Source organism: Diaporthe batatas (assembly GCF_019321695.1).
Source record: "Diaporthe batatas strain CRI 302-4 chromosome Unknown Contig00010, whole genome shotgun sequence".
Taxonomy (NCBI): Eukaryota; Fungi; Ascomycota; class Sordariomycetes; order Diaporthales; family Diaporthaceae; genus Diaporthe; species Diaporthe batatas.
Window position 1 is genome coordinate 113,711 of NW_025408557.1, and position 20,325 is coordinate 134,035.

The 20,325-nt window shown below is 54.9% G+C and overlaps 6 protein-coding genes across 6 annotated transcripts; 3 read left to right on the forward strand and 3 right to left on the reverse strand.

Moving 5' to 3' along the window:
- Positions 1-647: 647 nt before the first annotated feature.
- Positions 648-1,555, forward strand: KVR01_008721 (uncharacterized protein; the record flags this gene model as incomplete). Its single annotated transcript, XM_044789952.1, has 3 exons — positions 648-880; positions 946-1,324; positions 1,503-1,555. The coding sequence occupies exons 1-3, from the start codon at positions 752-754 to the stop codon at positions 1,553-1,555; spliced, it is 561 nt and encodes a 186-aa protein (XP_044642488.1). The 5' UTR covers positions 648-751.
- Positions 1,556-3,107: 1,552 nt separating this feature from the next.
- Positions 3,108-4,449, forward strand: KVR01_008557 (uncharacterized protein; the record flags this gene model as incomplete). The annotated part of the gene is made up of 1 exon (XM_044792135.1): positions 3,108-4,449. The coding sequence occupies exon 1, from the start codon at positions 3,376-3,378 to the stop codon at positions 4,447-4,449; it is 1,074 nt and encodes a 357-aa protein (XP_044642324.1). The 5' UTR covers positions 3,108-3,375.
- Positions 4,450-5,279: 830 nt separating this feature from the next.
- Positions 5,280-10,530, reverse strand: KVR01_008453 (uncharacterized protein). Its single transcript, XM_044782958.1, has 3 exons — positions 9,772-10,530; positions 6,263-9,712; positions 5,280-6,191 (listed from the first exon to the last, which is right to left on the reverse strand). Exons 1-3 carry the CDS (start codon positions 10,123-10,125, stop codon positions 5,463-5,465), a joined length of 4,533 nt encoding a protein of 1,510 aa, XP_044642220.1. The 5' UTR covers positions 10,126-10,530; the 3' UTR covers positions 5,280-5,462.
- Positions 10,531-13,234: 2,704 nt separating this feature from the next.
- Positions 13,235-14,964, forward strand: KVR01_008773 (uncharacterized protein; the record flags this gene model as incomplete). The annotated part of the gene is made up of 3 exons (XM_044786294.1): positions 13,235-13,481; positions 13,546-13,927; positions 13,986-14,964. 3 exons carry the CDS (start codon positions 13,235-13,237, stop codon positions 14,962-14,964), a joined length of 1,608 nt encoding a protein of 535 aa, XP_044642540.1.
- A 1,525-nt stretch (positions 14,965-16,489) lies between these two features.
- On the reverse strand, positions 16,490-16,909 carry KVR01_008575 (uncharacterized protein; the record flags this gene model as incomplete). Its single annotated transcript, XM_044784216.1, has 1 exon — positions 16,490-16,909. One exon carries the CDS (start codon positions 16,907-16,909, stop codon positions 16,490-16,492), a length of 420 nt encoding a protein of 139 aa, XP_044642342.1.
- Positions 16,910-17,854: 945 nt separating this feature from the next.
- Positions 17,855-19,642, reverse strand: KVR01_008711 (uncharacterized protein). The gene has a single exon (XM_044784276.1). The coding sequence runs from the start codon at positions 19,305-19,307 to the stop codon at positions 18,072-18,074; it is 1,236 nt and encodes a 411-aa protein (XP_044642478.1). The 5' UTR covers positions 19,308-19,642; the 3' UTR covers positions 17,855-18,071.
- Between the last annotated feature and the right edge of the window lie 683 nt (positions 19,643-20,325).

The window sequence follows — 20,325 nt, forward strand, 5'->3', positions numbered from 1 at the left end:
CACTCCGTATGGAATCAGATGCAGACCGCAATGGCACCCGCCTAACCCACTTCTGCAAGTTGACGTTATGTCACATGTTGTGACTTTGCACTAAAGCTTGCATATTATGCTGTGCTTAACCTCCACTATCAAGGTCGAGTCCATCTGGAGCTAACAGTACCCCACCTTAAAGTGGTTTCACTAAGCCATCACATGGTTTAGACTACGCTGACAGGGCCATTTGCTTAAGCAAGAGAGAACGTCATCCTGGGTGGCTTGCTCATTATCCCATAGTGGGCTTTTCTACCGAATTCTAATCGATCGAGGCTCAACTGCTTCTAGAGGATGCTGGACAACGAGCACTGCCTAGCTGCTACTTAGGTGACCACATTTGATTTGCGGTGGCCGCGTAGCAGGCACCCGAACCAAGCTCCGCGTACTTATTAGCCCTAAACTAGAACCAGCGAGGAAGCTTTGGTTTCTTCTTCCTGGCGCGTGCGCCAGTCTAGTAGTTCACACTGCCTCAATCGTTAAAATTAGGTGCAAGCGATTCCGCATGATCAAAACTCGGAACTATTGGAAGGCCCTGTATAAAAGCCGGGCTTGATCCGTTTACAAATTTCTGGCCACGGGCTTTCAATTGAATTTTCCATACTATTTTACATTCCGTGGATGTTTGTCCTGCGCTGCTATCCTAAAACTTCCACATCAGCATTCCAGCCCAGCGTTAGCGGACAACCTTCTAGGTGCGGCCGAAACATTTCGACACAAGATGCACAAGCCAGACCTCGAGGCTCGCATAGCCCTCCTCTCTCGTGATGATTTGGTCAAAGTCGTCAACGATCTTGCAGCTGATCCCACGATGAAAGGAAAGGTCTCAATCGCCGTGGACCTGGCCCAGGTAACATAAAAGATGACTGCTGAGATATAAATTCAAGGGCTAACAAATGTCATTCGTCTCCTCAGTCTCTTGTATCAGACAGACAAACACCCACGGGGCCTTCGTTCTTCAATCGTATTTCGAAAGCTTTCGGACGGAAGCCCGAGCCGGAGGCATTCACCAAGATGAGCACAACAAGCTGGGAAACAGTCACCACGATGAACACAACAAACTGGGATGCGCCCACTCCAGTCCCGAGGTCACCCGGTAAGACTAGCATAGGAAGCGGTGAGACTACCAGACCGATCTCGCAGACATCCAGCAAGGAGAGCACGACAACCTTGGAGACACCCTTGGAAAACTCGAAGCCTGTGATAAGTGATATCCAAGTATGCGATAACTGCCACCAAATATTTCGAATCTCGAAGCCAATAAGGGAGTACGCAAGGTGCTACGGCCATCCAGGTATGTAGAACTACCGAGATTGAGTTGACAATCACTGCAAGAAAACATACCCTGATCATATGCTCCATATCTAAACAGGAAAACTGGAAAAGCCTGAGAATCTGGTTCCAGATAAACAGAGACTCAAAGAAGCGCACCTGAACCTTATACCACGCTGGACTTGCTGTCTCGGCTACAGGTGGGATCTGGGCTGCAATGTTCTCCGCAACCACGTCTCCTCCAATCCAATGACCGAAACGGTATCGAGATTTGGAAATAGGTGAACTAAATAGTCAGTTTACAAGAGCTAATGTCTGAACTTTACGTCCAAAGAGGAGCAAATACGACGAAATGAGGGATTAAAAAAACACTCACAGAATCAAAGCGGAGCACACTTATGCTTGCTCACCTTCTGCCAAATTAACCAAGTGCAGACTTCCCCACAGGGACATATCGAATTTATTCTTTTAAAAGATATTTTCCTAGGTAGCTTCAATTCTAGTGTCTATAAAAAACGTATGTAGTACCTATATATAGTAATAAATATTTTGAATCGAGTGTATAAGGTTATAATATTAGTAGTAATATAAATAGAATGTGATATGTAAGTACATAGTATTAACTTTGTATCATTAATGTAATGTGGCTGAAGCTAAGACGTGTTCTATGACAGACTTTCAATGGAAGAGTCTCCTATGGAAGTTCTTCTATGAAAGGTGCCTAGATAGTCATGTGGGAGGCATGAGGTCGTCTTATGGGGGTCACTGCAAGGTTGCCCAGATCGTCGCTACGCAGATGCTGTCGCGGCGAAGCGAATACCGGATCCAAGCTCATCACGAAGTCTCTTAATTCCGAAAGGCCTGCACGTTCAGCTAGCTATATTCTGGACTTGTCCTCGGATGTATACGGAATAGAAGCGAAACCATATATTCTGGACTGAAAGAATCAACCACTATTCACCAAATCTGAGGATAAGCTTTCCCTGCATCCCTATGGCTGGCTTACGAGGTAACATGCTCGGCGACCCTGCTCGTATATACCCAGGTTTCCCAATGGGGTTCATAGCCCGGAAGTCGATTTCACCAAAGCCTCCCCACAAGAGATCGACCAGCAGAATGCTATTCCATAGGAGGCTGTCCAATACGTAGGTAGGAGGCCGATCCACGGGAGGCTGTCGAGTAACAAGTAAAAAATAAGTCGTGCATGCTGAGAGGCCTCGAGCGTGCCATTTTCATGATCCGAGACGGCCACAATCTCACTACCTAGGTACAGACATGGGCGGTTCATTGCCATTAGATCTCAACAGCAGTCAGAGACGAGAAGGGTCTGTGTGGCGACGAACATGCTCAGCCTTTGATGCCTAAATTGATACCTGCTTGTTGATACTAGTCACTTATTGGCAATGCGGTGCCATTATTAGCATCGAGGAGGAAAATTACTTTCTTAGCATCTCTGTGTATGGCTCAGGACGTATACGGAACAGAAACGAAAGCTGATAAATCACATAATGCGGTATTTCGATATTAGTGGCTGTAAATCTGTCACCTTGTTGAACTTCAGCGCCTAGTGCAAGTCTCCCAGAACTTTTGACAAGGTGTCTTACGTAGATTTCTTCTAAGGACTGGAATCACTCCAGGTTAATGACGCACGGTTACTTCAAGTATTATGCTTTTAATTTAATTTGGCGCCGTCTCTGGCTTTCGGCTCTAGTTCCCTCTACAAGCCGTCTGGCTTCGGCCTAGACAGCGTGGTGTGGGACTGTTGAGGAAAGGTGCAGAGTTAGTTCTGTGTTAGTCATATGGCCAAAAAATGAACAGAAACCATGATGAATGAACATATATAAATGACCACCCCTCTCGGCTGCACGTTTCACGGGTTTTCATTCTACACCACCACCAAACATCTCCCGATACGCTATGCCGTCAAGGCTTTCCCAGCCACAGCATATCTACTAACTTCCAGATCCAAAGCATCGCAATAACGGACTAACTGCTACTAACCACAAAAGCTCAACTTCCTGATCATCATTCTAGAACCCCTCTCAGGACGACCACATCAAGATCCTCCCAAAGATGTATCCGCCCAAATCACCTGGATCTATCCCCAGGCCAGCGAAAGGTCAACGAAGAACACGATGGGGCCCAGAAAGCCAGGTCGCCGCGCTGAACGGCCTCAAGACCGCCATCACAACAGCCATGACGCCCGAACAGCTCGAAGCGTACGCCACGCACTTCCGGATCGAGGAGATCGGCCAGAAGATGCAGGGCGGCGGCGGCGGCCCGGCCCCACCGCCCAGCTCAGACTCGAAAAGACCACCCTCGCCAGCCCCCAAGTACGACGCCTCAGGCCGCCGCACCAACACCCGCCAGCACCGCTACCGCCAGGGCCTGGAGGCCGAACGCCGCGCGCTCGTCGGCGCCGCCCTGGACACCATCCCAGGCTACCAGCGGCCCCGTGACTTGTTGCACTGTAGCCTCAAGCGGGATCCTGTCGTCACCACCAAAGTCTACATCCCGGTCCGCGACTTCCCAGGCATCAACTTCATAGGCCAGATCCTCGGGCCCCGCGGCCAGAGCCTAGCGGCCATGAGCGAGGAGTCGGGCGCGCACGTCGCCATCCGGGGCAAGGGCTCCGTCAAGGAGGGCCGGGCCGGCGGTCACCACCACCACCACCCCCGGGGCCACGGGACTAACAACAACAACGACCAGCAGGAGCCGCTCCACTGCCTCATCAGGGCCGACACGCAGGCAGAGGCCGACCACGCCAGGAGGCTCATCGACGAGGTCATCGAGGCCGCCGCCTGCAGCCCCGAGGACCAGAACCGGCGCAAGCGCGCCCAGCTGCGCCAGCTGGCCGTCATGAACGGGACGTTCCGGGACGACGAGGGCCGGGCGTGCGACAACTGCGGCCGGCCCGGCCACCGCCGGTCCTTGTGCACGGCGCCCGCCCGGTTCGTGGCTGGTGTCACCTGCCGCGCCTGCAACGGTGCCGGCCACGTCGCCCGCGACTGCCCACGGCGGGGGGGTGCCGGTGCGAAGCTGCCGCCGTGGAGGGTGGGCCGGCTGGCTCGTGATCAGCAGGCAGAGGCGGGGGGTGCTGGCCCCGACGCGGAGTTTGAACAGCTCATGTTGGAGCTTGGGGGGTAGGCTGCGTGATGTGCTGATGTTGAAGGGATACTAAGGATACTAACCGAGTCAAACAGCGCGGCGGGTTGTGTTACGCTTTGATATTTGGCTGCGAGTGGTTTTGATTCTTGATGCTGACTGTTGCAGGTTTTCGAAACATTTGAAGTAATAAGGCGGTTTGCGCAGATCCCCGTAGTTCAACTTCCTCGCGAAGAAGTGACGTCGTAATATATTTCTGAATGTCTAACACGAACCACGTTGGACCGAGGCAGCGGATATTTGAGACTCGGTCTGTCTAGTCTGGACACCACAGACCGTGGGATGGATGTGTTCAGCTGCCAGAGCATAGAAGACCCAACTAATACGTGCGGACTCAGTCGCAGAAATATAGACCATGACCACCATGGGGTGAGGCCAACCTTGAATGCAGGGACAAATAGAAACCAGCGACGTGCAGTCGGGCGCATATTTACCAGGGCAGGTAGGCAGGACCTAGAATACCACTCTGTGACGGGCGGCATGTTCACTGTGGCACCTGTCGAAACCGATCAGAGTGAACGCCGTCAGCGAGATCCAAAGAAACCATGTGAAACCAAAAAGAGACAGATTCGGAACCACACAACGTGCCTCGGAACGACAGCTATCACCGATGTACACCGCAGCAAGCCAAACACCACACAAGTACAAACAAAACAAGGCTAAGTACTTTTCAGTTGGATTCAGAATACACCCGCACCAGAGCAAGTCAACCGACCAACCCTCTCGCACCTCTCCCCCCCTCCCTATGAAGAATGGTAGCATAGCAAAATCACATACTTCCCTACCCCCGCCCCCTTTCGTAACAAGAAAACCTTGGGCATTATCCATTAATTCATCTCCAAGAACAAGCTAAAAAAAGAAGAAGAAGAAGAAGACGACACGGAAAACCATCTCTCGGGTGCAATCAATCAATCCAGTTATGTTTTTTCATCTCGGCACAAGGCGCTCTCCCCAAACACAGCGACAAACATCACATCACGCACTACTACTGATAACTACTCCGAGTCGAACACATCCTTGGCCCTCCTCGACCGGCCGCTGGTCCTCGTAGGCACAGCAGCAGCAGCCGCCGCCGCCCTGCCCCGGGTCGGCAGTGCGGCCGCGGCGGCCTTGCCCTTCGGCGGCGGCGCCCTCCTCGGCGGCTCCGCCTTCGCCCTGGCCGCCGAGCTCCTGCCGCTCCGCCGCCCGTTGGTCGCGGGCGGCTCCTCGTCCTCCGCCTCCTCCGCCTGTTGTTCCTCGGGGGGCTCGGACAGCTCGCTGCCGTCCTGCTCCTCGGCGGCGGGCTCCCCCTCCTGCTCGTCGTCCTCATCCATGGGCTCGGCTTCGACCTCGACCTCGACCTCGTCGCCTTCCTCGACCTCCTCCCCCTCCTCCTCGTCACCGTCGTCATCGCTGCCCTCCTCGCCCTCTTCCTCGTCATCCTCTTCGCCTTCGTACTCCCACTCGGCGACCCCCTCGAGCATCTCCTCGTCGTCCTCGTCGTCATCCCGCTCTACGTAGTTGGAGCTCTTCCGTGGGACGGCGCGGCCGCTGCGGCGGCGTTCTGACTCGGGGATGTTTGGCGACGACGCGCGGGGCTTCTTGGGTTTGGCCGTCTTTGCCTTGGCCGCCTTCTTCAGGGTCGTCTGTTTCTTCGACTTGACCGAGCTTGGTTGGGCGATCTTGCTTTGCGATCTTGCCTTCTTGGCAGGGGGCTGCCCGCTTTCGTCCATGGACTTCCGCTTCTGTTTGACGTCAGTAAAATGTCCCAGGTTTTGTCCAGAGCTCGGGTACCGGTTCATCACTCGGAACATACCTTCTTGCGGTCCATCGACTGCAGGACTTTATCCAGCCTCTGTTCGATGCCTTCTGGGATGAACTGCTGCTCAGAAAGCTTCTGCGCAGCTTCATGGTTCGGGAGAGCAGAGAATAAGCCGTTGGGCAGCCCGGTCTTCTTGCTGTAGGCCTCGAAGGTCCACCCGCGCTTCTCCTGCCATTTCCTGATCACAGCCAGCGCCAGGTCACAGACCATGTAAAGGTTCTCGCTTTTCTCCGGCTCAATGGCGTCCTTTGTCTGCTTGACACGCTCTGCATACCGAGCTAATAGCCCCAGGTTGGACTCGTTGGCCACGGTGCTGACGTAGTAGACAATATAGCGGGAGTGGTCAACCAGATCATCTTCAGACTTGCCGAGATCTGGGTGGTGAGCTAACAAAGACAGCAGTCGGGGCATGACGGCTTCCATGACGGGTGTGCCTGTTGCCTCGTAATGATGGACTCTTGAACGGATCCAAGTCTCCACCCTGGTCTTGAACTCGGTGACAGGCTCGTACGCTGTGATAAAAATGATGGTATAGAACCTTGTGCGAAGCTTGTTCTGTACCAGATATTTCTGGAGCTTCTCGACGAACGCTCTCCTGGTCTGAGGGTGGGCATCCTGTGCGACCAAGGCAAGCGCATTAAAGTCCTCGGGTGGAAGGTGGTCGTCAAGCTGCTTCTCTTTACAGAGCTTGAGGACCAACTGGCCCGCGAGGAGTCGTAATCGCGCCTTGTGATGGCTTGGTGTTTCCTTGTTCTTGGACATCTCGCCGTCCTTTGTGATCAGGGTCTTGAGCATCTTGAAGACAGGCTTCGCCCTGTCTTTCAAGTCTGCCTCGCCGTCCCCACGGTCCTGCTCCTCTGCCCGCAGCCGATTGACCAGGATCTTCAATGCCAAGCATTTCGCTATGCATTCTTCATCCATGTCCGCATCACTGACCCATTCCGGGTCGCTGTCCTTAGCATCGGTGCGAACCTGCTTCAGAATGTCTTGGATCATCTCGAGAATGGCTTGGTCCTTGTCCAACGTAACCTTGGGTGCCAAGATCTCAAGCTGAGAGACTATCGCCAGCTTGTTGAGGAAGTGGGGAGCTCCGTATTTCCACTGCTTCATGACCTCTTTGAACAGCCTGGTGGCGTTCAAAAGACTGGTCTCGTCCTTCTTGGCCAGGAGGATATTTACGGCGTACTTGGCCGCCTTCCAAGGTGTACCGTAGAGCGCAAAGTTGATCATCATCTGCACAAAGTTCTTGTCCTTTGGGATTTCGGCAGGATATTTCCGCGCGTACGAAGCGCAAGCCTTGAGCGTCTCAACGACCGATGGCTCATTTGCGCGTGTTGCGGTGGGAGCCTTCTCCGCAAGATCCTTGCAGAGATCTCCGATGTGTGACTTGAACAGGTCCGGCGTGCGCTGTGATATCTCGTTCAGAATCTCGTGCGCTGTGGCGCCGAAGCCATCTTGGTCGGTTCTGGAATAATCCAAGATGGTAGACAAATGGCTGCGGTTAAACATGAAATAACCTGACCTGTAAAGCAGGGGTATCAGGACATCAGCAACACCAGAGAGCTGCGCACTTTGCAGGCGCTTGATCAGCTCCTTCAAGGCATTCCTGGCCGTCTTGAAATCGTGCTCCGGACCAGTAATAAACTTAACCAGCTGGTAATTCCGTGAATTGTTCGCCTTTGCAAATTTCTGCAGCTCCGCCCTGACCTTTGCGTCATCAGGCAGGAAACGTGTGATGTAATCAATCGTGTTCTTCAGGTTTTTTGTCTTGCGCTCCTCGTCCTGCTCCATGACGCCGCCATTGTAGGCGTCGCATGCCCTCAGGAAAGTCTGGAGTATAGTGGCAAATTGTGGCTGACGGGCTTGAATGGCGAAGAAGGCCTTCTTGGCATTTTGGTCAAGTGAGCGGACCAGGAGGAGTATCCTCTCGGCCCTGACGGCGTCCTGGTCGTAGCCAGCTGCCGCCGCTTGGGATTGCGACTGTGAGCTTCCGTTTGCACTCTTCGAGCTCTTCTTAGGAGGAGGAAAAGACAATGGTACCAGACACTCGAAGACCACCCTGTCAAGAAGGACGTTCACCTCCAGATCATTTGCGTAGAAGGAGCTGTAGATCTTTGATGGGGCAGCCGACAGGGCGCCCACGACAACCTGGTTGCCAGCGAGGATTTCGCCCGTCGATATAGCCCAGAGCTTTCCCAGCAGAGCCATGGCATCAACGCGGACCTGGGGTCTCCTGTCGCGGCACCGGTCGGCAAGGCTAGACAAGATCGAGCTCTCCTTCTCCAACCCACCATCCGACGCTAGCTTGAGGATAAGATCGCGGAAGTTGAAGGACTCGATAGCCTTCACGCCAGCCAAACGGACCTTTTCATCGCTATCATTGAGCTTTTCTCCCAGCCCACGAACGAGAGCTCGCTCATCCTCCCGATTGAAGCCGATTCCTCCAGCATTCGTGGAAAGAATGTATCCTACAGCTGTGGTCCAGGAGGCTCGGATGATTGGAGACTTGTCGTTCTTGCGACTCAGGAAGTTGAGGTAGGCTTGATGGTATGTCTGTGCGAATGACATCGGAGAGAAGGGAGTCGTGAGAGGATTCGAAGGGGTATCGTCGGTATCGAAATCGGACATGCGGTAAAGCGGGTATGCAGCAGGGTCCAACGCTGGGGGAGGCGGCGGGCCAGCCGCCCCAATGCCAGCGATGACATCCCCAAGCGCTTCTGTGGCCAGCTGCCGCAAGCTGATATTGTCGGCTGACAGCTCGGCGTCAAGCTGAGGGATGACATTTTGCAAAGATGCCGGGGCAGCCTTCCAGAGCTCCCTGATCAGCAGGTGCGCCTTCCGGAGCTCCTTGAGATCGTCCTCGGATGGTCCAGCTGGGCCATCCTCGTCGTCGGAATCGGCAGCGCGGTGGCCATTGCTACCAGCCAAGCCGGAAGCTTCCATAATGACGTCGCTAAAGTATTGTCCGACGAATCGTGCCATCTTCTCCGGGTTCTCAACACAGACAGACCTTGCCATCTTGTAGGCAGCGGGTTCTTCCTTGAGGAGGAGTGTTGTTTGGTTCTCATCCCGGCTGGCTTGCTCCGACTTGTCCTTGCCGGCGCCAGGGGCTGCGGCGCGGAGGAACTGGGCCATGATGATGTCGATGACCTTGGACGGGATGGTGGTGGCCTCGTCGATCAACATTTCCAATATCTGTGTCATGTAATGCTCGATATCCTTCCCGACCAGCTCGCCCGACGGTGCCTTGGTCCCGGAGACGGTGTCGAAGCAGCAGGTGAACAAACGCACGAAAAGCTCGTCATTGTTGGGTATCTCGTCGAGGAGGAGGATGCTCTGGACGTCGGACAGAGATATGAGGACGTATCGATGTTGGTTATTCCATGTGGACGACGGATCCTGCAGGGCAGGGAGGATCTGGTTGATGAAGAGGGCGAAGATGTCCTTTTACTCATGGTCAGCATGCCGTCGCGAAGGTGGCCGCGCCGACCTCAAGTGCTTACCTTGAGCTGCGATGGAGTAAAGGGCGCGTCGGGCGCACAGATCTTGAGGATGTCAACCATGCAGCATGCAGCGTATGCCTTGACGCCTTTGTCCTTGTGGCCCAGGATGTTGGCAGAGCAGAGCTCCTTGGCGACCTTTGTCAACGAGTCCTTGTGTTCCCAGTCCTGATCCAGCTCCGCCAATTCCTTTGCCAGGGTGTCGAGTCTCTTGTGCAGCTCCGCCGTGGGTATGGGCCTGCCAGCGCGCCATGACAATGCCTGGTTGAACTGCAGACCCTCGTTGTCGCGCTCCTCCTCCTGCTGCTGGTCCTCCTCGGGCGCGGGCTCGGCCGCTCTTCTCCTGCGGGACGACATGATGCGCTGCTAACGGACCCTCTCAATTGCGGCGGCGACGCGGGGAGGGCAGATTCCAATTGCACGCGATCCTCTGAAGCTCAATGGCCAGGAGCCAGGCAGGTTTCTTCTAGAGGAGGTGGTAGGGCTGGTTGGGGCCAGCTCGCGGGATCAAAACATGCAGGCCAATCGTCGAGGCGGCTGATGGAGGCAGCGAAGGCGAAGGCCTGTCGCGATGCGAAACGGCGGGTCTGGAGGTGAGATGAACAGAAGATGCGGGCAGGGGCGGTCCGCAGCTGTGGGTAGGCAGCTGGTGCAGAGCTTCGCGGGATGTGGATCGAGGTGTGGGAAACGGTGAACGGGTAGTCGGTGGTGGTGGTCGTGGTGGTGGTCGTGGTCGCAGCGCCAAAACCCAAGAGACCCGCGCTGGTGCCCAGCTTGAGCCTGTCCTGGCCTGTTCTGTCCTGGCCCGTCCCGTTACGCGACCGACAACCTCTCAAGCAACGGCAGGCGCGTGCCCGTTTCCCCACAGGCAATTAAAAGTGGGTCCACTCGATAGCGCGGAACGAGGGGAACGACATCTCTTGGTTTATGCCCGCCTCGGCTCTCCTAACAACAACAGCCACAGCTCCTCGACTGCTGATGCCTCATGACCGTGATCCATGGGCATGGGCATGGGCACTGCATGTTGGATGCTGGCCATCGGCGAAAGCGGAAGCCGCGTTCTCAGAAGGAACTTGTCAAGTTGTCAGCTTCTGAGCCTTGCCCAGATGCACGTCGACATCTTCAGGGTGGTTAGAGCCAATGCTTTCTATCCCCCATTCCTTGGAATATTTCCCAGTGTCTCTTGCCTAGACACGCTTTTATTTTTATGACAACACCTGTGTATGGGACAAGTGATCCCATGACAACACCATGCCTCGAGCCATGGGGGGGCGAGCTCAGCCCGAGGGAGTCTCTGGAAGCCCGGGCTCGCGGGGTCCCCTATGAGAACTTCTGCGCGTCGACGGACATTGACGTAGCGGGCAGTCTCGGTCCCGTAGGGGCTGCTGTCTTGACCGTGTTACAGATAAAGAGTCTTCGGCCGAGTGCTCTGCGTTGATCTTGTCAAGGCGTCGTGACTTGCCAAACCCGCCACTCTGGTCAGTGAGCATCTGACCATGACAGATTTCAGGGTATTGGGCTCTTTTCGTCCCTACTCTATCTTTTTTTTTCTTCTTTCACCGTCCCGTCCCGCCGGACAGACCAGGCCACAGCAACCAAACTTGGTCGGCTTCCTTCAGCCGGAGGACATGGGCGACTTGACAACCCCTTGTGGAACCAGACCGTTTCCTGTAACTCCTGGCCCTGCTCACTTTCATCCTCACATTCTCTTATACTGCCCTCGAGTACTTTGCCGAAAATAAAGAGGGCGTTAAGTCGACCCGCGGCCTTGTGCAAGTCCATGGCAGATGATTGAATACCTCCCTTCTTTCCTCAGTGTTGCCAGGTGATGGATCAGTCCTTGCACGGCCGAAGTAAATGGGAGGGCGCAATTGATATCTCGGTTCGGGTATGGATGTACATGTCAGTGTACTTGAAACGTGTGCGCCGATTACAGAGACAAGGCCTGCCATATATTGCTTTTTATTTCCATTCCAGTCACTTTCTTTCCTCTCTTCTCTTATTTCAAAGGCACTCGCTTGTATACCACCAACTCTCAATGGGATGCAGTCGGCTTCTCAGGCGCTGTCATTTTGACAGGTGTTTCATACACTGTCATACAGCTCACCAAGGTGTTTTCACCTTGTGGTATGATATCGGGTGTACCTTGCAACATGTCTGCTGCCGTGTGTATTTCCACAGTCTTCAGGGGCAGACCCGATTTTGCCCAGCAGAGGGGGTTTCTGCGGGCGATTGTGGTACACAAGAATACACCTTGGGATGAGTGCAGAAAGGCAAGTCCCTGCGCGGGCTTTGCTGATATCACAAGGCTAGCACCTAGGAAGGGACTTACTCATGATGTATCTTGGAGGCACCAAGGGTGATTGAATGGTCAGCATTCAAATCCGGGCTCTTGATCAAGTAGAAGGAGTATGAGCAGACCAGGCGGTAGGGTCAGAGGATGGGGCTGGCCAGCTGGAAGGGTGGAAGGGCTGCCTGCAGGTGAAGCAGCCGTGAGAGTGATTCACACTCCCACTGCAATGGTAGTTGTGTGTAGGATTAAAAACCAAACGTTAGTTGGTGGGAGCATCAGACCAGACAACAAACACGTTAAGAAAATCTCAACGGGGTCTGGGCCCCCAGGTACATTGCACAAAACGTCAAAGTCCCCCTGTCACAGGAACTGAACCTTCCCTTCCCAACTTGAGAGAGAGCCCACCCCATCGTAGTACGGTCGTCTGTCACACTCCTGCCTCCTGCCCACTTCCCACTGACGTTCCAGGTCATTGGCCCGTCGTACCTGCGAGGTACCCAAGTACCTGCCTCCTCTCTCCTGCCAAAGCCTTCCGTCTGCCACCTCGCGTCCGACCTGTGCACCGTCACAGCAATCTCAACAACCACCACCCACTTGATGAGGCTCAGCCCAAATCTCTCGGTACGTGCCACCGTCCCCTTCTGTTGCCCCCAGAGGAGTCTCTCTGCTGTCCTGCTGTCCTGCTGTCCTGGTGCTCCGAGTATGAGTAACGGTGCTGCAAACACTCTCCCTTCAAACGGTTGTCGCACGACGTCTCCTGTCTGTCCAACGTCCCCTCACTCAGATTGTCCACTCGCCTGCGCACACCACCACTACCATTGTACTCTTCTCCTGCAAAGGCACAGTCTTTCTTCCTCATCCCTCCATTCCCTCGTTTGCCTGACGCCCTCCTCAGAAAGCTTTCCCCCTTCACTTTTTGGTGTATTGTTCCTGGCCCATCGAAAGCTCTTGTTTTCCCCCCAGCCACCCCACGCTCTTTTCCCCTCATCCCACTACAAAACTGGCACGCTCCTTTGGTTCGTACGCACCATCAAAACATCACTGACCTTCCTTCAACCTCCACCTTCGTTTCCGTCCTTCCTGAGACAGCCCTCCATCAGATAGCACCTTTCTTACCAGTCTCTCTTGACGCAGTCTCTCGTTCGAGTCAACATCAATCATTTATCATCAATCATGCCTTCCTCCGTTGGCAACCGCGGCGACGCCCACGTCAGGTCTGACGCCACCTCTCCCCCAGTCGTCATCGCGATGCCTGACGACGGCGGTCACCTCGGCGCCGATGAGAAGGTCACCAAGACCACCTTTCTCGCCAAGTACACCAAGGGCCTGAACTACAGCCGCTACGTCAATTTCCTCCTGTCTTGCATGCTCGTCATGGTTGGCGTCACTTGCATTGTCCTGGCTGTTCGGGTCTGCAAGGGTGAGTCACTTTCCCAACATGGCAGACTGAACACCGTTAAATCTAATGCAAACCCCTTTGGCAGACCAGGACACCATCCAGAAGCTCAACCACGAGATGGGCAGTGCGTCTCGTGCCCATAGTGAGGCTCTTGAGGAGCAGCTTGGCGGTCGCATGTCGTATCTGGATGGCTTCAGTGGCATGACTGCTGACGATGACGACACTGTCGCCATCGCCGCTCGCGATGTCATGGCTTCCAATGACCCAGCCGTCTCCGCTGTCCTCTCGACTTTCGTTTCAATGGATGCCCCGACTCTCCCGTCCAGCATGGCCGAGATCGCGTCCACCGAAACCACTTGCACCAGCAGCAGCACCGAGGCCGACGTCACTGTCAGCGTGCTCAAAACCACGACGATCCTCCCTGCTGCGACCAGCATTAATGTCACTCAGGAGTCTACCGCAGCTTCGTAAGTTCAAACTCTTGACACCATGATGCTCGCACAAAACTGACCGGCATACTCGTAGCGACACGATCCAGACTACCCTGCATACCCAGATGACCACTACCGTCCTTAGTAACACTAATGGCACCAGTGTCCTCTCGGCTGCGGCGGTTGGTATCACTGTCTCTTCTGCCGATGCACTCAGTGGTGGCATTTCGTCGTCCATAATCACTCTCCCTGCAGTTTCAATCACCACGACAACATCAGCCACCTGGTCCACACCCTCTGGTATGGTTCCAGCCAACCCTCACCACTGCCTCGAGTTCGGCGATGGTGCCGGTCCATGTGACCGCCCGTATGGTGCCCCCAACACCCCACCAAGCTCCCTAGGCACCATCGTTGTCAGCATCAACACCTTTACACTGCCACCGACGACTTTCGGGCCGCCCAGCGTCGAGACCGTCCCTGAGACAGCCTCCTCTTCTCCAGCCAGTGTGACCCCATCCGCGAGCTCGGACACCGGCGCCTTGTCAGGCAGCACCACAACCACCGACAGCACCCTCAGCGCTATGGATGCCGGCACCGCATCCGCCACGGCAAGCATCACGAGCGTCTGCGGTCCTCCCACCACCATCTATGTCACGCTCGGCTCGTCAACGGACACGTCGACCTCGGAACCTGGCCTGACCGTCGCATCCCTCAGCATCGGCAACGGTACCGACGGTGGCAGCACCACGCCTTCAACTGTGACTAGCACAAGCACCAGCCTGGCAACAACCTACACGGTGAGCTTGGCGTCGGTGACGGAGACCATCAGCAACTCGTCAGCCACGACTGGCCCGGTCCATATTACCACCACCGCCACAGGCATCACTCTGACCATGCAGGGCAACGGCACGTACAGCCCCACATACACCAGCCCTACGACCATCGCCACCTTGTCGACCAGCGGCGGAGGAAAGGTCGCTGGAAAGCCCATGGGCGCCAGCGGTAACGGAGGTACTGGCAATGGCCTCTACTGCGCCGTCATGCTGGTTACCATACTTGCGCTCTCGATCTAGACGTGAAGGGGCTTCGTGTCACTTTGCGCACCTCTGCGCATCCAACCCTCTTGGTTTCCAAAAACGGCTCTAGACAGGGCCAGTCTTTTTCATCAGCATTGTTCTTGACCCAACCCCCTCCTCAGAGACATTCGCCTTTCGTCTTGGGTCCATTGACTAGCATCTTTTAATACTGCACACAGTCACGCCACAACTGATCCTTCGCCATCCGTCTTTTCCGAGACTTCTCTTTCAGATTTACATCTTGAATCTGGATGGTTTTGATGGTGTGGTATGGAAACAAGAGATTCATTCCTGTTCTTCGTTTTTGAAGGTCATAATGGATGGAAAGGTTTTGGAATCTCCCTGGTCCCACGGCGTTTAAGGTTCTTTCTGATCGCGGTGATCTCATGGTTTCTCTCCACCTACTCTCAATTTCCCACATCTCATCACCTAATCTGCCTTGACAGGGCATTTTCACTCTCGATACCGTGGGGGAGGAGAGGAGGAAGGCTGATGATCTCCACGCCTGTTGTACATTAGCATGAAATTACGTTTTCTTTGCGTTTCACTCGTTCTGTGCCATTGTGAGGGCCATGAAACATTCAAAATTACGGGATCCGCGGCTTCGATGCCTTTTGTATGATAGAAAAGCACTGGATCAGCTCGTGTTTTGTCGCCGGGGTCCGTCTCAACTCGAAGACGGTTAAGGGCAGGGTTTCTCATCCCCTTGTCCGATGATAATTTGGTTACACGCACGACCTTCTAAGCACTCCTAACGTTAGTCGATTTCTTGCAGCAGTCCAGGGTTTGCCAATAAACCTCTGTGTGACGGGGAATTGACAAGTGGGGGTTTTGTCGCATTGCGGAGCCCTAGTGACGCCTCGTCCCGTAGTCATGGTTTTCAGGCATCCTCACCTTTAACTTTACGGTCTTCTCTTGAAACATGTACTGACATGCGACATACAACCCCCCGCGGGCCTGCCTGCACAAGAGTTCTCTAATGGTTTCTAAGTAATGAAGGCTTTGCGGGTAGATTAAGGTGGCCTAGGTTTTCTTGCTGCTTTGACTCTCGAGCCCTTCAACGTGGACTGGTAGTATTTTGGACAGTCGTCTAGTAGGAGATTCCCTACCTAGGTAAGATAAAGCCACTGCGAACTTGCCACAGCTAGCGGCACCAAGCTCGTCCGCGGAGGATCAGATGATGACATTTGCAGGCATTCTCTCTGTACTGTCATTGTATTATTCATTGTATTATTGTTTTTGTAAACATTGTCTTGAGCATTACTGTATGAAGGCGCCACATACGTCTTATATGTATGGGGGTTAGAAACGAAACCACTCCCTCGCAGGCAGACAGCGCAGCACCCATCCCAGCTTAGATAGCAAGCTACCACAAGAGCGGACACCTGGCACCCGACCCCGTCCATCCATCTATCTTAGCCTTGTCCGTAGCCCAACGTGCTTGCCCGCCCAAGCCCCCCCCCCCATACCCCCACCACCACCACCACCAACCAGACAAAACCAACTCCTCGCGCCCGGGCCCTCAGCACCGCTCAAAGTTAGGGTCGATATCGTACTCGAAGCCCCGGTGCTCGCCGTGGCCGCCCCACCAGCAGTGGTCGCGCAGCCACCGGAGCGCGTGCTCGCAGTCCCCCACGTCCACCTCGGCCCTGGCCTTGCCGGTGTTCTTGATCTCGATCTCGAGCTTGTTGCCCGTGTTGTCCTGCGGGAACGGGAAGCAGTGGCGGATCCTCTGGCCGGGCCCGAGCCCCCACTGCTCGGGCAGCCTCCTGTGGCAAAAGTCCGCGATGGCCTCGTCGATGTTGCCGTTGCCCCCGCCCTGCGCCTTCATGTCTGAGAAGATCGGGCCGCGGACGTAGCACTCGAACCTGTCATTGCCGCCGACGTGGGTGGTGGCGCCGGCGGTGCCGAGGAGGCAGAGGAAGATCTTGAGGATGTTCATTTTTTGGGGGGTGGGCGGGTTTGTTGTTGTTGTCGAAAAACGGATAATGTTGGTTCTGGTGATGAGATGGGGTTGAAAGTCGAGCGTGGCTGCTCGGTGGGACACAGGATGAGGGCAAGACTGAGGAGGCTGCCAGTGAGTCCTCGGATGGCCAAGCTTGGAGACGTGGACTGGAGGGACAAAGCTGGGTCTTTGGGTTTCAACAGATGGTGGTGTATTGGCGCAGAGGGAAAAGGGAGCTGTGCGTGTTGCTCGAGATAATCAGGGACATACCTGGGTTTATCGTTTCCTAGGTCTTGAGCGTGTACCACCGTATGAAGGCGCCATGTGTGTCCTCGGACGGATAGGGTGGGGATTAGAAACGGAACCACCCCCTTAGGGCAAGTTGTACAGGTATAAGTCATATGGTGGGTGGCAATTTCTACAGTGCTAAAGGTGTGAGACCACCCTTATCTTGTGAAAGCTTTAACCATCATGTTTGCTAATAGTATGGGTCTGAGTAGATATAGCCCAGCACTTGGACGTCTAGTGCAATGTAGGAGCCTCCAAGAGAAGACCGGGTTGTAAAGGTTTTATTATTAGACCAAATATTCACATATTACTTCTTAGCTATCACGTACTCTGTTGCTTAAGTATATAGCCTAAGTCAAAGATGACTTCTCTAATAGGGCCGCTAAGGTGAAGGTGGCAAGCCCTACAGTATAGCGGAGGGCTATAACTAGGACCGGTAGGTACCGGCACAGTGTTGGTCGGATGGTTGTGAATTCATTGTTGCACGAGTAGGAAAGGAACTAGGACTTACGAACCGCTGGCGAAGCAGCGGCGTTTATATAGGGCGGGCCAGTGGGTACTATAACAGGTACGACACGGGCCTACCTTAGGTATTTGTTTTTTTTTTAAAAAAAGCTCGGTCTTGAGAGTTTACTACTACATAAAGGCACCGTATAGGTTTTATATGTATGTGGATTAGAGACGAAATGACGAAACCAATCCTCTCCTCTCTCTTTACTATAAAGCACTGGCAAAATGCACATGGGAATTGAGCTACCCAAGCTGGTGGAAGCCAGAAAATACCAAATCGCTGAACATTGGCCGCACAAACTGAAGCACGTTCGTTCACCCTTTGTAGTTCACACTCGTACATTTCCTCCCCCTCTCAGCCTCAGGCTTCAACACCCAAGATCCACGCCTCTCCTATCTCAAAATCTGCCATTAACCCATAGTGATCCGTGACGAAATCCAGCCATCCCTCCTCGGCAAGCTTCGCACTGATGGACTCGTCCCCGATCTTGACCCCGACGCCAATCTTCTCCAGGCTCTTGAGATTCAGAAGCTGCTGGCCGTCGCCACCACCCCGGCCCGGCTGACAGAAACACACCTTGTCCATCCTCTTGTGCGGGAACCTGGAGCTCTTGCTCTGCGGGCCCCAGGTGTGGCCCCTCGGGTCGCCCTCCTCGCCCCCCGTCTCGAGGTAGGCGTCCGTGAACCCATTCTCCTCGGCCTGGGTCAGGTCGTAGCCCTGGTTCGCGTTGCAGTCCCCCGCGAGGATGCCGCCGGCCACGCCGTCCGACGCGCGCTGTAGGTATTTCGCACAGGCCTTCCACTGGATCGGCCGCATGGGCGGCTTCCCCGCCATCGAGTCCAGGTGGACGTTGCATATCCGCAGGACGGACCCCACCGTCTGCTGCTGCTGCTTCTCCCCGGGGGAGGACGAGGACGAGGGCGAGGAGGGCGAGGGTGATGCCGCCCGCGGCGCCACGGGGATGTCAACCAGCAGGGCCTCGCGCCTGTACTCGCTCACAAACGGCAGCCTCGAGGCGCCCGCGCACCCGAGGCGCCGGTCCACGAGCGTGACGCAGTTGTACCCGCACCGCCAGTGGTCCGTCGCCAGGTCCGAGACGAGGAACCGCCCCTGGACCCAGGCGGCGGCCGCCACCTGCCGCAGGTCGTCGGCGATCTGCGGGTCGAAGCGGCCCGCGCTTACCGGGCGGTCCAGGTCGATGGGCATGTCCTGGCGCAGCTCCTGCAGGCAGATGACCACCGCCGTCGTGGACGGCTCGGGGACGCCCTCGACCACCGTCTGCAGGTACGCGAGCGCCGCTGCCATGCGGGCCTGCGGGAACGGCGCCATGAAGTCGATGTTCCACGTCAGGAGGCGCAGGTTCGTGATCCCGGCCTTGTCATCCGCGCCCGGCCCCGGTACCGGCCCCGTGGCTGGCGGGTTGACGCGTTGCCATCTCGAGCCCGAGAAGATGTAGTATGGCTGGGGCTTTGGCACGTACTCGTCGAGCTGCTTGCGGGTCAGCTTGGCGCCCAGCGACGGCGACACCATCGGGTTTGATATGTCCAGGGGCTTCGACTTCGGCGGCAGGAGACCCTTGAGAAACCCGCGGCCCATTTTCTTTCGACTGATTGATGCGATGTCTGAGGAGGATATGTATGGATATGTATGGATCGGCACCCTGTTCGTGGCAGCCGAGGTGCCCAGGCGGGGGCGCCTCACCCCCGTCGGTTGTCAGTTTCCAGCCGCGGCACGGCGTGGTCAACCGATGGCTGCCTGCGGCTCGACTGCTGCCTGAGACAGCCTGGGATTATCGGTTAAAATCGTCCACACGATCTGCGAGAACGTAGTGTGTTTATGTACAGCGCTGGCAAAAGAGCTCAGTGGTAGGGGGCAGGGTGTGTGTACGGGCAACACTGACTAGTTGGGCCCACAAGTGTGACATCCGGAGCATGCCAGTGGTAGGAAATGCATGTGGTGATAATGTATAACGTGACTGGCCGCACCCGGAAACCCCGGTCAGGCCGGGGTACACAGTCGACCTAGTTAGGGCTGACAGTCTAATACTCTCTCGCCTTTGTGTTCTTCAAATGAATCCCTACCTAGCGCGCAAAAACCAAGACTGACCAACGACTCGTGGTTAGAACACAATGCTAATTCTCTTTCAGAATATGTTCCTGGTGGAGGAGCTTCCTTGCTCAAGTGTTTGGGGAGATAATGCCGCATGGTGGTAGATTTCATATCATTGGCGTATAATTTTTCATTTCCCCAGGTTAAAATTCTTGCTCATGTTATTAGAAGAGCCTTCCTCTAGTCTAGCTTCTAGATTCTAATTTACCTACGTAGGTACTTTGCACTTTTCCCCAGATATCTCTACCAACAATCAGAGGGCATGACTACCTACTGAACCAGTATCGTTGCTATTCCGTATACCGTCCGAATGACTAACTGAACAGAGTGATTTTGAGTCGGTGGTTAGCACGCAGCAAATTCCCCCAGCGCTGTCATTGAGGGCGCGGCTGAACTGTGTGAGAAATTCCAACTCTTTATAATTTAACTTGGACTGCCATATTGGAAGTCAAAATACAGTGCTAATAACAGTACAGAGAGAATACAGCACGCCTATAGGCACATG